Source organism: Morus notabilis, unplaced genomic scaffold (genome assembly GCF_000414095.1).
Source record: "Morus notabilis unplaced genomic scaffold, ASM41409v2 Scaffold1273, whole genome shotgun sequence".
Lineage (NCBI taxonomy): Eukaryota > Viridiplantae > Streptophyta > Magnoliopsida > Rosales > Moraceae > Morus > Morus notabilis.
In genome coordinates, this window is record NW_010356724.1 from 17,281 (window position 1) to 35,806 (window position 18,526).

The 18,526-nt window shown below is 34.4% G+C and overlaps 2 protein-coding genes across 2 annotated transcripts; one reads left to right on the plus strand and one right to left on the minus strand.

The window, feature by feature from the left end:
- Nucleotides 1–2,133: 2,133 nt before the first annotated feature.
- LOC21392892 (cytochrome P450 71A1) lies at nucleotides 2,134–5,889 on the plus strand. Its single transcript, XM_010088494.2, has 2 exons — nucleotides 2,134–3,139; nucleotides 4,921–5,889. The coding sequence occupies exons 1-2, from the start codon at nucleotides 2,225–2,227 to the stop codon at nucleotides 5,548–5,550; spliced, it is 1,545 nt and encodes a 514-aa protein (XP_010086796.1). The 5' UTR covers nucleotides 2,134–2,224; the 3' UTR covers nucleotides 5,551–5,889.
- Nucleotides 5,890–12,749: 6,860 nt separating this feature from the next.
- LOC21392893 (putative receptor-like protein kinase At1g72540) lies at nucleotides 12,750–15,620 on the minus strand. Its single transcript, XM_010088495.2, has 5 exons — nucleotides 15,166–15,620; nucleotides 14,887–15,022; nucleotides 14,561–14,697; nucleotides 14,284–14,407; nucleotides 12,750–13,511 (listed from the first exon to the last, which is right to left on the minus strand). The coding sequence occupies exons 1-5, from the start codon at nucleotides 15,547–15,549 to the stop codon at nucleotides 12,922–12,924; spliced, it is 1,371 nt and encodes a 456-aa protein (XP_010086797.1). The 5' UTR covers nucleotides 15,550–15,620; the 3' UTR covers nucleotides 12,750–12,921.
- Between the last annotated feature and the right edge of the window lie 2,906 nt (nucleotides 15,621–18,526).

Consider the following 18,526-nt stretch of genomic DNA (forward strand, 5'->3'; position numbering starts at 1 on the left):
CATGTTTAGCATTCGTTTTTTATTAATTTTTGTCATATTTGATTATTTATTAATTTAATTTATTATATTAAATTTTAATATAACAAAACAATTTTTATTAATCATTTCATATCAAACCTAATTATTAAAATTAACAAATGAACAATATTTAAAAAAATAAAAATTAATTATTTAAAAATTTAATTTCGAAATGTTTAGCGACAACAAAGTAAATATTTTTCTAAAAAATCAAAAAATTGAAACTTTATAGCGACTACTTTTTTGAAAAAGTCATCTCTGTAACTTACAATCAGCGATGACAATTTCAAATATTGTCATCGCTAAAATTCTCACAAATTTTTAGCGACTACGGTACACTTTTATAGCGATGATTAAATAAGACGTTTCAGCGTGATAGTATTGTCGTTGCTAAATACACGTTTAGCGAAAGATATACATCGACGACTATTCAGCGACTACGGTACACTTTTATAGCGACGATTAAATAAGACGTTTCAGCGTGATAGTGTTGTCGTTGCTAAATACACGTTTAGCGAAAGATATACATCGACGACTATTTAGCGATGAAATGTCATCACTAAAAAGTATTTAGCGATGGCATTGGTCGTCCTGTAGTGTGTTCAAAATGTATAATTCGATTCAAATTTATAAGGAAGCAGCCTTATAAGAAAGTGACACGTGACACCTTAGTTGTGCATCTTAAAGTGTGTTCTAAAGACGAATAAACGTCGGAAAGTACTTTGTAATGGTGATATGCAATAACTCCTTACTTCAATGGGAATATTGAGTACTACTTTTTTGGTTTCTTTATAAGTGAAAGTTACTCTCAGCCAGTGACCACAGAGCCACCGGTTGGCTGCGTTGACCCCAAGTCAAGTCTTTTTACATATACAAAGATTCCAACTTTTAATTAATTCCATAAATTCTCACATGCTTTTTCCAGGAAACTCTGGAATAATATTCAACAAATAATTTTTTATGGGAGATTCACACACTTTTACCGTCACCAAACTGAGGTAATGCACGGAAATTGAAATGGTAATTTTACATTTACACTATTATTATAGTTTTTTTCTTTTTTCTTTTTATGCTAAAAACTATGATCATAGTTCAACAGAAATGTACCTGCTCGTGTCTCTTTTTTTTTTTTTTTTTTTTTTTTTTTTTTTTTTTTTTTTCCAGAACTATATTGGTGCGTCAATCAAATAAAAGGACCCACTAGAAGAACTTATGGGACAAATGAGAGTAATACGATATGGAATGAAGCTTGCTCCTTTGTCAAAGTAGTTAAACTTTGATTATTAAAAAAGAGAGTTTCTCCAGTATGTCATCTTACCGGTAGGATCAGTTTTTTTGACCGTAAGATCTGATTAAAATCAAATCATATTAAAAAGATATGCAAAACAGACAAAATCTGATATAAATATGACAGCTGAAAATAATAAAACTACCGATAGTTCTATTTTTCTAGAGAAACTTTCTTAAAAAAAATTCAACTTTGCATGCCAAAAGTATCAAGGAAAATGGGATTTTTCACGGGAAGGGATTGAATTTTTATTTTAATTTTGCTATAATCAAACAATACTAAATTCACTGCTAGTAAGATAAGAAGTGATCAAAGCCGTAATTATAAGTATTTATAAAGAACTCAAACATAATAATAGTGTGATAATACGATACGATGACAATGCAACTATTGTTATTGATCAAGACATAAATTAAAAAACAACTGAATTTTTATAACATTGTCCTGCTGGGCGTTTAAATTATAATGACAAATAACTTATTCGACTGCCTATTTTCAGTTATGAATGATGATCAATTGCAATTAGTAATTCAAAACTAAAAGATGCACTTAAAAGATTTCCCATTCAATGGTCAATTAGGAAAAATCTTTACTTTTTGAGTCTTCTAACCACCATCCACGAAATTACGAGGATTTGTCCCTACTATGGAAATCCATGATGGCACAATGGACAAAACAATTAGACGACATTATTGAGAGCAACAATAATAATAATATGGAAGAGAGTAAAATACTAGAAATTAAGAAAAAGCCAATGTGCCTTATCATAATGAAGTAATGTGTAGGGTCTTGCTTCCCACTACTTTGAGTTCTATAAATACCAATTCCCATGAAACACTACCACCACCTCTGCCTCCACTTAAATCACAAAAAAAAACAGTAGTAGTTGTTAGTCCCCTCATAATCCCTTAAATCAAAATGGAAGGCCCAACATGGGTTTCCTATGCCGCGGCATGGCTCGCCACCATCGCCCTTATCCTCCTCTCCCGCCGCCTCCGCCGCCGCAAACTCAACCTACCACCCGGCCCAAAACCTTGGCCCATTATCGGGAACCTCAACCTGATAGGCCCGCTCCCACATCGGTCGATATATGACCTCTCCCAGAAGTATGGCCCCATCATGCAGCTTTGGTTCGGGTCATTCCCCGTTGTGGTCGGCTCCTCCGTCGAGATGGCCAAGATCTTCCTCAAGACACATGACCTGACCTTCGTTGGACGGCCCAAAATCGCCGCCGGAAAATACACCACCTACAACTACTCGAACATCACGTGGTCCCCCTACGGCCCATATTGGAGGCAGGCCCGCAAAATGTGCCTGATGGAGCTGTTCAGCGCCCGAAGGCTGGACTCGTACGAGTACATAAGGAGGGAGGAAATGAGAGCCTTGCTAAAAGCCCTTTTCGAGTTTTCCAAAACCGAAAAGCTCGTCTTGCTCAAAGACCAACTCTCGACGGTGTCTCTCAACGTGATCAGCCGAATGGTGTTGGGAAAGAACTACACGGACGGGTCGGATCCAAACGCCGTCGTTTCGCCCGACGAGTTCAAGAAAATGCTTGACGAGCTCTTCTTGCTTAGTGGGGTTTTGAACATCGGAGATTCTATTCCGTGGCTCGATTTCTTGGACTTGCAAGGCTACATAAAGAGAATGAAGGCTTTGAGCAAGAAGTGGGACAGGTTTTTAGAGCATGTTTTGGACGAACATAACGAGAGGAGAAAGGGAGTGAAGGATTATGTGCCCCATGCCCAAGACATGGTCGATGTGCTTTTGCAACTTGCCGATGATCCAACTCTTGAAGTTAAGCTTGAAAGACACGGCGTCAAGGCTTTTACCCAGGTACGTATAAACGTTAATGTTGTAATATGATTTGTTTTCTTGATTTTTATGTGGACAAGTTTTTCCGCGTTTATTTCTTTTAAAAATACTAGTATTATTTTTTCTATCACTCTCTATATTTATTGTTTGACACGTAGATTTCACTAACGTAATATATTATTATTTAAATAAATAAAATAAAATAACAAAGTCTATGTATCAAACAACAATAAATGTAAAAAGTGACGAAGAAAACATTAGAGAGAATGATGCAGTCTTTCTCGTATTTTTTTTTTCCCACGAAAGTGCTAAAGTAGCTCGTAATAGAAAAGTCTTGGAGTTCTTTTTTTATTATTATTTTTTTGTTTTAGACACCACTTGTGAGTGTAGATGATTTATTTCATCCGGTACATATTTGGTATGACATTTAAGTATACCATAATATGGACTAATGACAAAACAAAACAAAAATAAACAAAGTAACCAGGTTTCTCACATTATTATCATATTGTGTGAGAATTTTGATACATTATCATGTGTGTAGTGATTGTATCATTACAAATAAATAAATAGATATCTCACACACGTATATAGAGAGTGTGTGTGTGTGTGTGTGTGTGAGGGAGAGATTAGACACTTTGCATGTCTATATATATATATATATATATATATATATATATATATATATATATATGTTTTTTAACTTGATCAATGTTGCTATATTCTGCTGCTCCTTTTCCATTAAGAAAGATCAATTACAGTGCAGACTGCAGAGTCCCCCATAAATTTGATTGATGTAACCTGATAAGTGATCACTAAAGATATAAAGATTGTTAGATCCGTTTTTCGTAATTATTTTATCAAGTTAAATTAATAGATTATGAAAGCAATAAATAAATAGGTTCTGTCAATACTCTATGAAAATTTCTGCTCCAAGTCTGCTACGAAATTGATTATTAACCGAATTTGCACCAAGACATCTAGAATCTATTTTTGAATTTTTTACAGACCTAGACAAAATACCTAATAAAGGTAAACAACGAGTTAAAGACAAAGAAGAAAAGGTGTTTAGACATTTATAGCTTTTAAGATATGAATGGATTCAACACCGACGGCTTGAATATGACATCTCTTTATAAAGATGTGTCACTTGGTTGTTGGAGTTAAATTATATTAGCTCTGTATTACTGAGGTAAAATGTAAATTCCATCCGCAATCAGATTACCTATCTAATTTTTTATATCTTATCTAATTTACGGTGTCCGATTCTTTTTTTTTAATAATTGATTTGTGTGTCTCATTATTAATGATGATGAGGAAAAGATTAGAAAACTGGTATTTGCGGGTCGCCATACGTCGTTTTAAAGCCAGGCCAAGTGGACCACGTCCAAAAAAAAATGGTGGTGAATAGAAAATGGATGCCATTTCTATATATAGCTTAAGGGAAAGGACAAGAAACTGGTTGTTGAATTGAAGTCATGGACCCACAACCAGTTTCTTGTCCTTTCCCTTAAGCTATCCTTCATTGACTAGAATTATCACAACTTTATATTACAACCTTATGCCCCACGTGGACCATGATATGACAACACTACACGTGATTCACAAATATTGTTAAATAGCACCATCAATTATTTAGTCTAATTAACAAATTATTAAATTAATAATGACAAGTAATCAACCATTAGCAACAGATGAAGTCACATACGTACTCTTTGTCGTATCATATATAGTTAGTTATCCAAAGCCCAAAAACATTCTAAACGACATCATTTTGATCACTTGGAAAACATCTATTTCAGGACTTAATAGCTGGTGGAACTGAGAGCTCAGCGGTGACCGTGGAATGGGCAATCTCAGAGCTTCTAAAGAAGCCAGAGATATTCAAAAAGGCAACAGAAGAACTAGACAGAGTGATAGGAAGAGAGAGATGGGTCGAAGAGAAGGACATTGTGAACTTGCCGTACATTGACGCAATTGCTAAAGAGACAATGAGATTGCACCCGGTGGCCCCCATGTTGGTGCCAAGATTTTGCCTCGACGACATCAAGATTAACGGATACGACATTCCGAAGGACACTAGAGTACTAGTGAGCGTTTGGGCTATAGGGAGGGACCCTAGCTTGTGGGACAACCCTAACGAGTTTGTCCCCGAGAGGTTCATTGGGAAGGACGTAGATGTCAAGGGCCAGAACTTTGAACTCTTGCCATTCGGGTCGGGTCGGCGGATGTGTCCCGGGTATAGTCTTGGCTTGAAGGTAATTCAGTCCAGTTTGGCCAATCTACTGCATGGATTCACGTGGAATTTGCCTCCAAATATGAAGAGAGAGGACTTGGACATGAACGAGATTTTCGGGCTTTCGACACCGAAGAAAATTCCCCTTGTTGCAGTTGCTGAGCCTAGGCTTCCACCCCATCTCTATGCCCTGTGATCATGATGACATGATTATGCCGGCCATGGTTTTCAAAAGTACTTCACGTATTAAAAAAATATGTAATTTCAGTGTTTGGCTTCCGGTCGTGATAATCACAAGTGAGCTGAAATGTATGCATCTTGAGATTTGCATTTATGTATAGCTAGCTTTTATTTTGTGCTAGTAGTGATCTAAAGTCCAAACTGTACTTGCTCTAGCTTGTGTACTTACCTTTTAAATAAGAACAACCATCCTTCCTTCTCATGATGTCAAATTGGTTGTTGAACATGATACCATTTTAGTTGGTTTGGCAGTAGCTTTTTGTACAATTTTGGATATATGGAGGAAAATTTTTAATATCACAGGCCAAATGTGGCTGACGGGATCAAGTGCTGAGATCGCAAGTTCGGATACTGGTTTTTGAATCAAGTCCAAAAATGTGTTAAAAGTTTCAATTTCAGCATGTCAAATTGTCTTCATATGTTTTGTGAAAATGAGCCGATCACCACGTATCTAGTTTCAAGTGAGCTATATCGTATTTGTGCTCTGCTTTGTCTTATAAAAATGAAACAACAACAACAACAACAAAAAATTTGTGCCCTGCTTTGCCTTATAAAAATGAAACAACAACAGCAAATTTGTTCCCTGCTTTGCCTTATAAAAATGAATTAACAACAACAAATTTGTGCCATGCTTTGCCTTACACAAATGAAACAACAACTGAAACAACAACAATAATAAAATCTCTCTAGGCTCGGGCTAACTTCACTAGAGTCTCTGGCAGGCGACGCACAATGTGCAAAAAACTATTTTCTCTCGTTTTTTCATTGGCTAAAAGACCGGAAAATCAACATTGTAGTTTTTCAGTTTTAATCCATATTAAAAAAAATAAAGAAAATAAAACTCTATATATGAAAATTATTGGGCTTGTGGCTTAAATTAAGCCCATAAGCATTGTTTTGTTTTTAGTTTGGGCCAAGGCACATATCCTTCCTTATCAGCAACCCTTGTCGACAATTACCTAAGCATATATAATTGATATACGGAAATAGTAGAAAATATGTTAATATGAAAAGCTTAAAAAAGTATATAGGCTAATTTTTAGTTATAAAAATTAATAAGCCATAACTTATTAAGTTATGGTTCATAACCAGATAAGTTATAGACAAATTTGTCAAGTTGTGGTTCATAGCCAGACAAGTTATGGACAAAAACCGTGAATTATGGACAATAACTTGTCAAGTTATGGTTCATAACCAGATAAGTTATAGACAAATTTGTCAAGTTGTGGTTCATAGCCAGACAAGTTATGGACAAAAACCGTGAATTATGGACAATAACTTGTCAAGTTATGGTTCATAACCAGATAAGTTATAGACAAATTTGTCAAGTTGTGGTTCATAGCCAGACAAGTTATGGACAAAAACCGTGAATTATGGACAATAACTTGTCAAGTTATGGTTCATAACCAGATAAGTTATAGACAAATTTGTCAAGTTGTGGTTCATAGCCAGACAAGTTATGGACAAAAACCGTGAATTATGGACAATAACTTGTCAAGTTATGGTTCATAACCAGACAAATTATGGATAAAAACAATAATTTGGCCTATTTATTAACTTATGTAAACTATTAGCCTATTAATTTTAATTCACCTCAAGTCTTAGCCTATTTCCCTCTTTCTCCCATTGATATATGCATGTGGTTTAGCAGTGGCAGCCGCATAAGTGAGATTTGATCTCTTTTGTCATTCCTATTGATACACAGTTTTCTCTTTTGTTTTGGTGTAAGAATATTTGGTCATAGAATTATACTTTGACAGTTAGAGTTCTTACATTTGGGTTGAGAGATTTTGGATGTATTCAGAATTTGGATGGTGAGAGATTTTTTATAGGCTTTTATAATCTCCTTTGGTTATAGTGGAATTTCTTCGCCGTTTTTGTTCGTGGACGCAGGCTAAAAACCGAACCACGTTAAATCCTTGTGTCCTTTAGATTTTTCTGCTATTCATATTTTGTCTTGAATCTGCTTAATTTGACGTTTTAGCACAACAACTGGTATCAGAGCTTTGGTTTATTTGTCAAATTATTTTGGGATTTATGACCTCCACAATGACCGAAAAAATATGAAACCGCAAAATTCGACGGGAAGAATGATTTCAGTCTTTGGCATGTCAAGATGCAAGCCCTATTAGTTCAGCAAGGGTTGTTTAAGGCACTAAATGGCAAGGAGGCTTTACCAGCAACGTTGTCAGATGATGGGAAAGAATACCTCTTAGAAAGGGCACACAGTGCTATTCAGCTATCGTTGGCAAACAAGGTGTAGCGTAAGGTTATTGACGAAACTACTGCTACTGGGTTGTGGCTTAAGCTTGAAAGTCTGTATATGACTAAGTCTTTCACCAATCGACTCTATCTGAAACAGCATTTGTACACTCTTCGCATGTTGGAAGGTACATCTATTCAAAGTCATCTTGATGAATTTAATAGAATTATTCTGGATTTGAAGAATATTGATGTGAAAATTGATGATGAGGATCATGCATTAATTTTGTTGTGTTCTTTACCTCGTTCGTATGAGAACTTCGTTGATACTATGTTATATGGTAGAGACACTATTTCTTTGAAAGATGTTAAGGCGTCTTTGAATTCCAAAGAACTGAAGAAAAAGATGTCTAAAAATTGGGATGAAAATCAATCAGGTGCATTGGTTGTTAGAGGTAGAGAAATTGAAAAAGAAAAAAACAAAAATAGAGAAAAGCCTAAAAATAAAAAAAGGCAACTGCAACTATTGTCGCCAACTAGGGTATTGGAAAGTTGATTGCCCAAAGCTCAAGGGAAATAAGGAAACTAGTGAAGAAGCATCAGCTAATATTGTTGAGTATTTTGAAGATAATGATTATGTCCTATCTGTGTCTAGTGATTGCGTATGCAATTCTTATATTCTTGATTCTAGATGTTCTCCCAACATATGTGCCCTAATAAAGATTGGTTTATTAACTACCAATCTATTGATGTGAGTGTTGTCTTTATGGGGAATAAAATGTCCTATTACGACTTTGACTGATGTTAGACATGCCAGATTTGAAGAAGTCTTGTTTCTTTGGGAACTCTCGACTCACAAGGTGGAGTTCTGAGAGTTAGTAAGGGAGCTTATGTGGTGATTAAGGGAGAGTTGCATAATGGCCTATATTTTCTGCAGGGTAGTACAGTTGTTGGTGCTATTACGGTCTCATCTTCCTTAGATCGAGCTTTTAGGATCACTCGTTCATGGTATTTGCATTCGGGTTAAGTGAGTGATGTGGGGATGTCAGTTTTGACGTTTGTTCATGACTGTGATGGTGTGCAATTTGATGAGAGTTATGGATTCTGTAAGAAGAAGATAGTGAGACATCGTACTATTTGAGATTTGCCACAACAGTTGTTAGTTGCAGATAGTATGAATTCAACTCTCTTAGGGAAAGCTTGATGTTTGCTTTCTAAGTTTGGTTTTTCAACCTGCTATTTGGTTAGATATTCATCAACTGCATTTGGATTGAAGACTCCGTTTGAGGTATGGTTTGGTTGCACTGTTGACTTTGTTTTGAGATTTGATTGTTCTGTTTGTGCTCCATGTGAATGATGGTAAGCTTGAGAGAATGACAAAAAGTTCGGTGATCAAGTTGGTTGTCGTTTAGAAGTTTAGGCCTCGCTTGGACTTATTTGGTGTTGCAAATTGGAATTAGCCATACAAGGTTTTGGAGGAGATAGCGGAGGAATTTCACTATTTAAGCTTGGTTTAATTTTTGTCAAGGTGGAGATTGTTAGGCTTGTGGCTTAAATTAAACTCATAAGCATTGTTTTATTTTTGGTTTGGGCCAGGCCCATATCCTTCCCTATGAGCAAGCCTTGTCGACAATTACCTAAGCATATATATTGATATATGCATGTGGTTTAGCAGCGGTAGCCGCATAAGTGAGATTTTATCTCTTTTGTCATTCCTATTGATACACAGTTTTCTCTTTTATTTTGGTGTAAGAATATTTGGTTATAGAATTATTCTTTGACAGTTAGAGTTCTTATTTTTGGGTTGAGATATTTTGGGTGTATTCGGGATTTGGGTTGTGAGAGATTTTTGATAGGTTTTTGTAATCTTCTTTGGTTATAGTGGAATTTTTTCGCCATTTTCGTTCATGGACGTAGGCCAAAAGCTGAACCACATTAAATCCTTATGTCTTTTAGATTTTTCTGTTATTAATATTTTGTCTTGAACCTGCTTAATTTGACGTTTCGGCACAATAAAAATTTGAAAACAATTTTTCTTAAATACAAAAAAAATTTAAAGATCCATAATAGAAGATAAAAAGAAAGGCGAGAAAAACAACAGAGTTGTAGCAAAGGAAGAATATGACTTATTACTTTCCTATTTATGATTATAACGTGCAAATTATGAGTTATTAGAAAGTTCTTTCTATCGTCATCTTAAGTCGTTCACAATGTGATTTATTGCGCAATTTGAAGTGAAGAGGATGCAAAGAAGTCAATTAAATCAGTTTCATTCAAGGACTGAAACGCAAATATTCCTAATATGTGTGTCTGCGTGAAGTAAAATGTGGTTAATTTTAACAAAATCAACTTGATTATAACTATATGAAATTGCATTATGGCGTACATGGTTTACTTAATCAAAATACGTACAGCCATTTTATGTACCTTATGATAACAAGTATCATATTGCAAAATGGGTTGGGGACCAAAATAATGATAATTAATGTGAAATCAATCTACATAATTAACGAATCCAGCGAAAAACAAAAGAATTAGTAAAGCGTAAAGTCAAGGAATTAAAGCTGGTTATAAACAGTTTTTGTTGATCAACTTCGTTTTTTCCCTACAGATCAGAATGTGAAAGCACTCACTTGTGGATGTAAAGATGTCTGAAATGATCAGACGGTCGAGAAAAAATTCATCCACTACTAAAAGTGTGTACTGATAAGCATCGTTTGAATGGGCCCCCATCTCTTTGTGCTTATTTGTTAATTGTTAGTACCGGTTTTAGTCTTTTAACACTTTATAAGACAATATGAATATTACAGAAACATAAAATAAAAGAACATGAGAGAAATGATATCGCGGTTCGGTAACATCCTACTCTGCGGGGCCACGCCCAGATGATGAACAATCCACTAAGAACTCTTTTACAATTCAATTAGACTTAATCTACCTGAGACTCCCTCTCTAAGAAGACGCCTATGAACTTGCAATTTCCTACTGAACTTGAACAGCGAGATCCCTTCGACTTTTAACATTGGAATCCTCCAACTAAGTTTTTCTCTCGAAAAACACTCAAATCATCTCTCTCAATACAAGTGCTCACCCATGTCTCACAACCCAACAAAAACTCATCAAGAGATGTACAAAGACTTAAGGGACACTTTCAATAAATAAGTAAGCTGTGAATAGCTTGACACATCTTCAATTAATTCGTTGAACCACATCTGTTGCAGATCCTTATTGCAACAAAACTGCAACATAGCTGTCACGGTCAATTTTTTCAAAACCATACGAATCAATCTTCTTTCATTGTGAAATCTTCCCAAAACTGATAAACGAACATGGACACGTTCTTAGGCAACATAGAAAGATCATTCAGCTATAAAATCTCAATCAAGAATCAATCAAATCAATTTTTCATCTTTGAATCAATAGTTGACTTAGAAAAATAGAAACTAAAACAAGTTTTTGGATTTTTTGAAACTTGCCAAAAGAAACTTGCCAGCTACATAGACATTTCTAAACGCAATCATCCCAGCAAAACATTTCCAAAATAATGCCAATCAAATCCGATTACAATAAATACACAAATTTAGAAATAAATCCCAACACTAATCATATTGTGGAAGTAAGTTTGGAAAGAGATTATCAAACTAAGAAAGTTGGCTTTACATGTTTTTGGACTTCTATGGGCTACGCTTATAGCTGCCTGCAAAGTCATAGAACTATAGATTCCTGCTAAGATAGGTTGTAACATAAGAGAATTAGCTGACTTGTGATTTGCTTTAATGGAAGACTTTGAGGATTTGAATGATTGTAACAAAACCGCAACTTGTACAATAAGCTACCTGGACCGACAGTGTACGTTTCTAAACATTAGATTGTTAGGATTGTAATTAAGAAATTACTCTATAAAAATTAATAGAAAGAATTTTTCACTCGTTATATATCTCATTAAAAAAAGTTCAACTCAACTATGATAACGGAAAGAATCCTAGTTTTGATTTGACTTTAACAGAAAAAAAAAATAACTACATAGGTTATCGTATGATTCAAGTTTGCAAATATGTCTGCAGATTTCCGAGGGATGATGGTTTTCAGTTGAAATTCAGTACATATAGAGGTTTGAGTGGGGTTGGTAAAAGAATAGAAGTCTAAGGTTGGCCCAGAACCATTGCAGATGAGTTTTATAGAATTTGTTGTTTTTTCTCTAATCTGTTAATTAATTATTTAACACTAGAGAAAATGTAGAAATGACGACTCAATTATGAAAGATGGTTTTTAAAAAAAACCATCGTTTATAGTTACGCTAACCGTCGTCGTATCTTTTTTAACCATCTTTGAATCATCTATTTGTACTAGTGATTATTTAATTATGTTTTTAATCAATCAATTAATTAATTAATTATCTATTTATTTTCCCTAGTTAAGAAGTGGACTGATCTGTGTATATATATATATATATGGAATATTGACTTGGAAATCTTTTTAGTTAAGACACTAAATTGGGAAATGGAGACCAACATCATTGGTATCCAGAAATACCTTTCAGCAATACATTAATAAATTTCTACTTATAACTTATATACAATAATTCAGAAAATTTTTACTTTTGCTAATTTCTCCGTTTAAATAAAGACTTTTGACTGAGGGTCTTTATTTATTTATTTTTGAATATAAACTTTTGGCTAAAATTTTGAGTTGTGATCAACTCAATCTACATGTCTAATTAATAGTTTTAAAATTGGCCAACATTATTATTTCCACAAGTGCTTACGACAATCCGATATTTTCACGGTACCAAAAATTCTATCGTCAACATTTTAGACAAGAACATAAGACGTGTTCCTACATGGGAAAGCATAGAAAAGTAAGAACTTCAAAATAAAGTTGACTTTCTTGTGAGTAAGAGAGAGAGTTAAATAAAGAGTTACAAGACACTGTATTTTCTCTCTTAAAAAGATAGAAAAAACTATAACACGCTTAATAAAATCAAGACAAGGAAGAGAAAACTATACCTCAATCTTACATAAACAAAAATTTAAAAAACTAAAGAACTCTAATGTACAAACACAACCACCATTATCATGTATGCAGATTAACCTTTTCTTTTTCCTTTAGTACCTTGGCTTGATTACTAATTTCCTTTACTGCTCGTTTTGGGCGAGTATAAACCACTCCCAAGAGTTCTATACAAAGCGGTGTCGGAATAGACGGCGTTGGACCTCAATGACCTAATCCTATGTTTATGCCTATGGCCTTTTCTGCTCCGGCGGTAGCCCTTTCCTTTCGTGTCGGTCTCTTTTCCTTTGTGTTTTCCATTCGGCACGGCCGCGTAACATTCATTTCCACTCACATTTTCTTGCCCTTTCCCTTCGTCATGTGGAACGACGTAAACAAAGGGAATGGAGATGTCATGAGTCACGTCCAAAAGTGGCTCCAAGGTCTTGATAACAAAGCTCATTGTGGGCCGACACTTGGGGTGTTGACTAAGGCAATGATATGCCAATGTGGCCGCTTTCCTAGCCCCTTCGCTAGAGTACTGTCCCTCAAGTCTTGGGTCCATTATTCGGTCAACCTTGTGGGCATCCTTCAGAAAAGGTTTGGCCCAATCCACCAAATTTTGTTCTCTGTTCGGCCGGGTCTTGTCCAAGCATCGCCTACCAGTAAGTAGCTCCAAAAGAACCACCCCAAAACTGAACACGTCGCTCATAGTCGTCACGTGACCTGAAAATAATAATACAGTACAGTTTGAGTACGCTTTTGATAGATAATAATACAGTTTGAGTACTAGTAGTTTACACTTTGAGCACTTTGGTGTGTCACACATTTTCTGTAGGTTAAAACATTTCCATTCAAATTTTTGAAAGAAAATGGAGCTGACAGTGAGGTTTCAACTTAAAATGAGTAGGTTTTCCTATAATTTCTCTAATTATCCATTATTTTTAATAAATTTAGAAGTAAAAAATTGACACGCATATAAAGTTGTGTAGGTATCAATGTAATAATGATTTATTAGTTGTGAATGTGTAATAATTCATAGCATAGTTCCAAGTTAATCTTTCTATAACTTATCCAAAAAAAGAAAAAAAAAAAACTAGGGTGTGTTTGGAACTCGTTTTAAAATGATTTTATTTTTTGTATAAAAATGGAAATGAAAACTTTTTCAATCTTAGACAGAAATCATTTTTAAAAATGTGTTTGGTAGTTTTATCAATATATTATTTTCAATATAAAAAAACTCATTAATGTCTTTCTCTTTGTTTGAGAAAGGAGAAAATGAAATCAAAAAATGAAAAACGACTAAAAATCATTTTTCATTTTTATTTTATTTTATACTAAACCAAAAAAATCGTTTTCATTTTTATTTTTTATCTTTAATTATGTCAACTGCCATTTTAAAATTATTTTCATTTTTTTCTTTCTTAAGAAATGTAAAAAATAAAAATAAAAATAATTCCAAACACGAGATTTTTTTTTTTTTTTTGTTTATGCTTACCTGTCATGATGTACTCAGGAGCTGCATACCCTTGAGTGCCCATGACGCGCGTTGTGACGTGTGATTCATCTCCTTCTGGACCGTCTATTGCCAGGCCAAAATCAGAAAGCTTTGAGGTAAAATCCTGCAGTAAAAGGAAAAAAAAGAAAATAAAATTAATTCAGTTAGATATATGGTTGATAAAAACTGTTTATATTCTCTTCCATATATACGTGCATGAAAAGGAAAAAAAAGAATTCACCGCAGACGAAGACAAGAGGATATTGTTATTAATTACCGAATTTAGTAAGATATTTGAAGCTTTGAAATCTCGGTATATGACTGGCTTGTCTTCCTCATGCAGGAAAGTGAGTCCTTTTGCAGCTCCAACTGCTATTTGTAATCTTCTTAACCATGGCAACGTCGCCGAATAGCCTGTACATACATAATATTGTATATAAGCTGCAGGTCAATATATCTATATACGTATATATTAGTACGAAAATTAAGCATAGAAAAGGATTTTGATAACAACCCAAGTTCAGAAACATTACATTCTGCATATATCATATGAAAAAAAGTGTATCATAATTATATATGCAAAATATTTATGGTTATGTTTACTTTCGAATAGTCGGTTGTCTAAGTTGCCACGTGGCATGAATTCATACACAAGAAGCCTGTGTTCATCTTCGCAGCAATATCCAATCAAGTTCACTAGATGAGGGTGCTTCAATTGCCCAAGAAAAATCACTTCAGCCTGCGGTAAAATTATATATAAAACCGCTTCAAATGTCATCACAAAAACTTTTCTTATCACTCGGTGTATAAGAGGAAAAAAAGAAGAAGAAGAAGAAGAAAATAATGTGGCCATAATTATAAGTTAAAAAAAAAGAAACTTACCAGCCACTCTCTATGACCTTGTTTGCCATCCAAATCCAAAACCTTAACTGCCACAGATTGAGCTTCTAAACCAGGCCTCAGTTTGTCGTCAATGAAGCCTTTATATACTTGTCCAAAGCCACCTTCTCCGAGAAAGTTACTCTTGGAGAAGTCTTGTGTGATATTCTTGAGCTCCTTAAGTGTAAAAATATGAAGATTTGATCCAATAAGCGAATTCGACAGATCACTCATTAGTGACACCGACGAGTTGCTCAAATCGGAAATCGATAATCTCCGGGAACTTATTTGCTTGGAAACTGCAGGAAATCTGGCTTCTGAGGATGGATTATTCTTAGGCTTCAGACATGAAGGTATAAAGAAGGATTTGATCTTTTTGAAAGACATTTTTTTTTTCTCTTTTTTCTTTTTCTTTTTTAACAGCTTTTGGCTTTTAGTTTAGATTAGAAAAGGATGAATCAATTGTGAGCGTACAATGTAAGGGAGGGGGATCAATTTAATGGAGTGGAAATTGGTTTTGAGTTTGGATGACTTGACAAAGAAGTCAATGACCCAAATGATAACCGAGGCTACTTTTTTCATTTATATTTTTCTTAACATTATTTCCCAATACAAGATTCATATATAGATCTTCTTTCTTAAGAAATAAATCCTTTAGCTCTAGATCAAGAAAACAGTCCTGAGTCTAACGTTTGGAAATTTAAATAATATATATATCCAATATGACTTTGAATGTTGACAAGCGGAAAAGTATGAAAACTTTTTGGTATATATACAACTAGGTCTTTAATGGGTTTGTTTTTATCTATATTTTGATGTCATGTGACAAAATGAAGTTTTTTTTTTTGTAACTTCAGTTGTTTGAACTTTCTGAGACCTCCGGCAAAAGGGAATTTTGCCGTTTTTTTCGTCCTTTTTAATGTCCATTTTTAGTGTTCAGATTACTAAAGGTATATGTATTAAGATGGTATATTTGTGAAAAAAAAAGGATTAGAAATTAAATTCGGTAACTTCAGTTGTGTCGAACTTTCTGAGACCTCAGGCAAAAGGAAATTTTGCTGTTATTTTCTCTTTTTGGTGTCCTTTTTGACTGTTATTATGTCTTAAGATGGTAAATTTGTGAAGAAAAGGATTAGAAATTAAAAACATGATGTCACATAGATTAGAAATATTGGTGATGTCATGTTGAAGGAAAAATTAGTTAATCCAACACAACATATGAAAAAAAAAAAAAAATATATATATATATATATATATAGAAACTTCATGATGTAGTGAGATAAGAATCAAATCTCATTAATTACTATTCATTTTTCAGTCAACTATCTAATTTATTACAACAGTTTAATTAATATTACACGGCTAAAACAATAATACACGCCAATCGGTAAATGTTTAAGTAACTATTAAAACCACGCAGGAGAGAGTGTGTGTTTGTAAACATTTTTATTTTGGAAGTAACAAAGATAAAGGTGAATTAGCAAACAAAAACAAACTAAGATGAAAGTGAAGCATATGCAAGTGGAGTAAATTGCACTATTGCCCCAAAACTATTCAGTTTTTGCATAATTGACCTTAAATTTTTAATTTTAGCAAATTGCACTTTAAACTTTAAAATTAGTAGCAATTGAAGTCTAATAGTTAATGGTATCATCAAATCAACAATTCGATATATGAGATTTGCACATGATATTGTTTGAAAAGTGGTTGTCTTTATCTTTCATATGGGAATTGCGCGTTTTAAACCGTTAATTTGATAACATTAATTACCTAATCGGGTCACAATTGCTACTAATTCTTAAATTCAGAGTGTAGTTTGTCAAAATTAAAAGTTCAAAATATATTGTAAAAAAAACTAATAGTTTAGAATGCAACGGTGCAATTTATCCTTATCTTTTTGTAGTAATTCCTATATTCTTCTCTTTTTTCTTGAAGAGCTATGTTCTTTGGAAGTAACTAAAATAAACCTAATATTTCTTTTATAAAATCACAACAAAATTGTAATGACTGAGAAAATTTCAGACCTTAAATAATACAATTCATGTATTTTTAAGCCAAGGATTTTCTTAGAAAATATTATGTTATATTGTGAATGGAGGATTTATGGAATTAATATATGTATTCCTAAATTCTATAGCAAATTTCATGTTAAGTTCATGTTTCGATCAAGTAAATTCGATCGATAAATTCTCGCCGTATTTTAAGGCGGAATAATTTTCAGTACAAGTATAGTTTAAGAATCTTAATTTCAAGAATCTCCAAGCACAGCACGATGTTAGCGGCGTATTAAAAAAATGCACTGACATTTTAAAAGAAGAAAAAAAAATCCTTAATTGCCAGACAGTTAGGTTAAAGTCGCAAGATAAATACCTATAGTAGATGGGTACAATATGAGCTCGGGAGTTGACACTGTCAGAAACGTCATTCTCGGGATAGAATGCAGAAAAGTAAAATTTAGAATTTGTTCAGTCTAAAATTAATTTCAAGACTTGAAACAGTTTGAAATATTACGCGAGTAAGAATATAAAACAATATTGAATTATTCAGAAATTAATATTGGACTGTAAGTAGTAGATTAACTTACGTGAGCTAAACTAATTACCTCTAATCAGTACAAATTTAATCTGTTTAGAGGAAATAATTGAGGATAAGATCAGGCACGTAATCTTGCCTTAATCAGACACTTTATATAGTGAAATTTTTAGGGTTCTATCATTTTCTCTCTCTTGCTTCCGTTCACACTCTCTCTCTCCTCTCACGTTCTCTCACAAAAAAAAACCATCAATGGCCAAATACCCAAGTTCAGATTCCAACCTCTATTTTTGACACCGCCGGTGTCAATAGAAAGATCTCGACGAGCTGAGTTCAACGACATGCGGCACGACCTCCAACGAGACGAAGAAAACCCATCCATTTTCACAGCTCGATTCTGGCCGGAGCACCGCCGTCCATGGTGGTCGGAATCGCCGCCGCCGCCGCCTTTGTTTCTCTCTCTCCAGGCCGTCGTGGATGTCACCACCCCCACCAATCGACTCAGAAGCCGACGCCCAGTAGATCCCGACCAGCAGCCACCGTCGCTGTCACAGTTTGGCCAGAAAACGGAGCCACTACCATCGTCCGTGGAGGGAAGAGGTGGTTCCGACGATCTAACCGTTGGATCGTAGTGAATTTGGTGTCACAACACTCAGAAGGAAACGGGTAAGAAAACCCCTCATCCAATTTTAAGAATTAATGGCCGGAATTGTGAGATTTGAGTCGTCGGATTTTACCGACGTTGCCGGTCCCGATAGGCACTGTTACAGGCCGAATGGTGTGAAATTGACCGCACCAATGGACTCAGAAGGGTCAAGTTATGGGGGGTAGG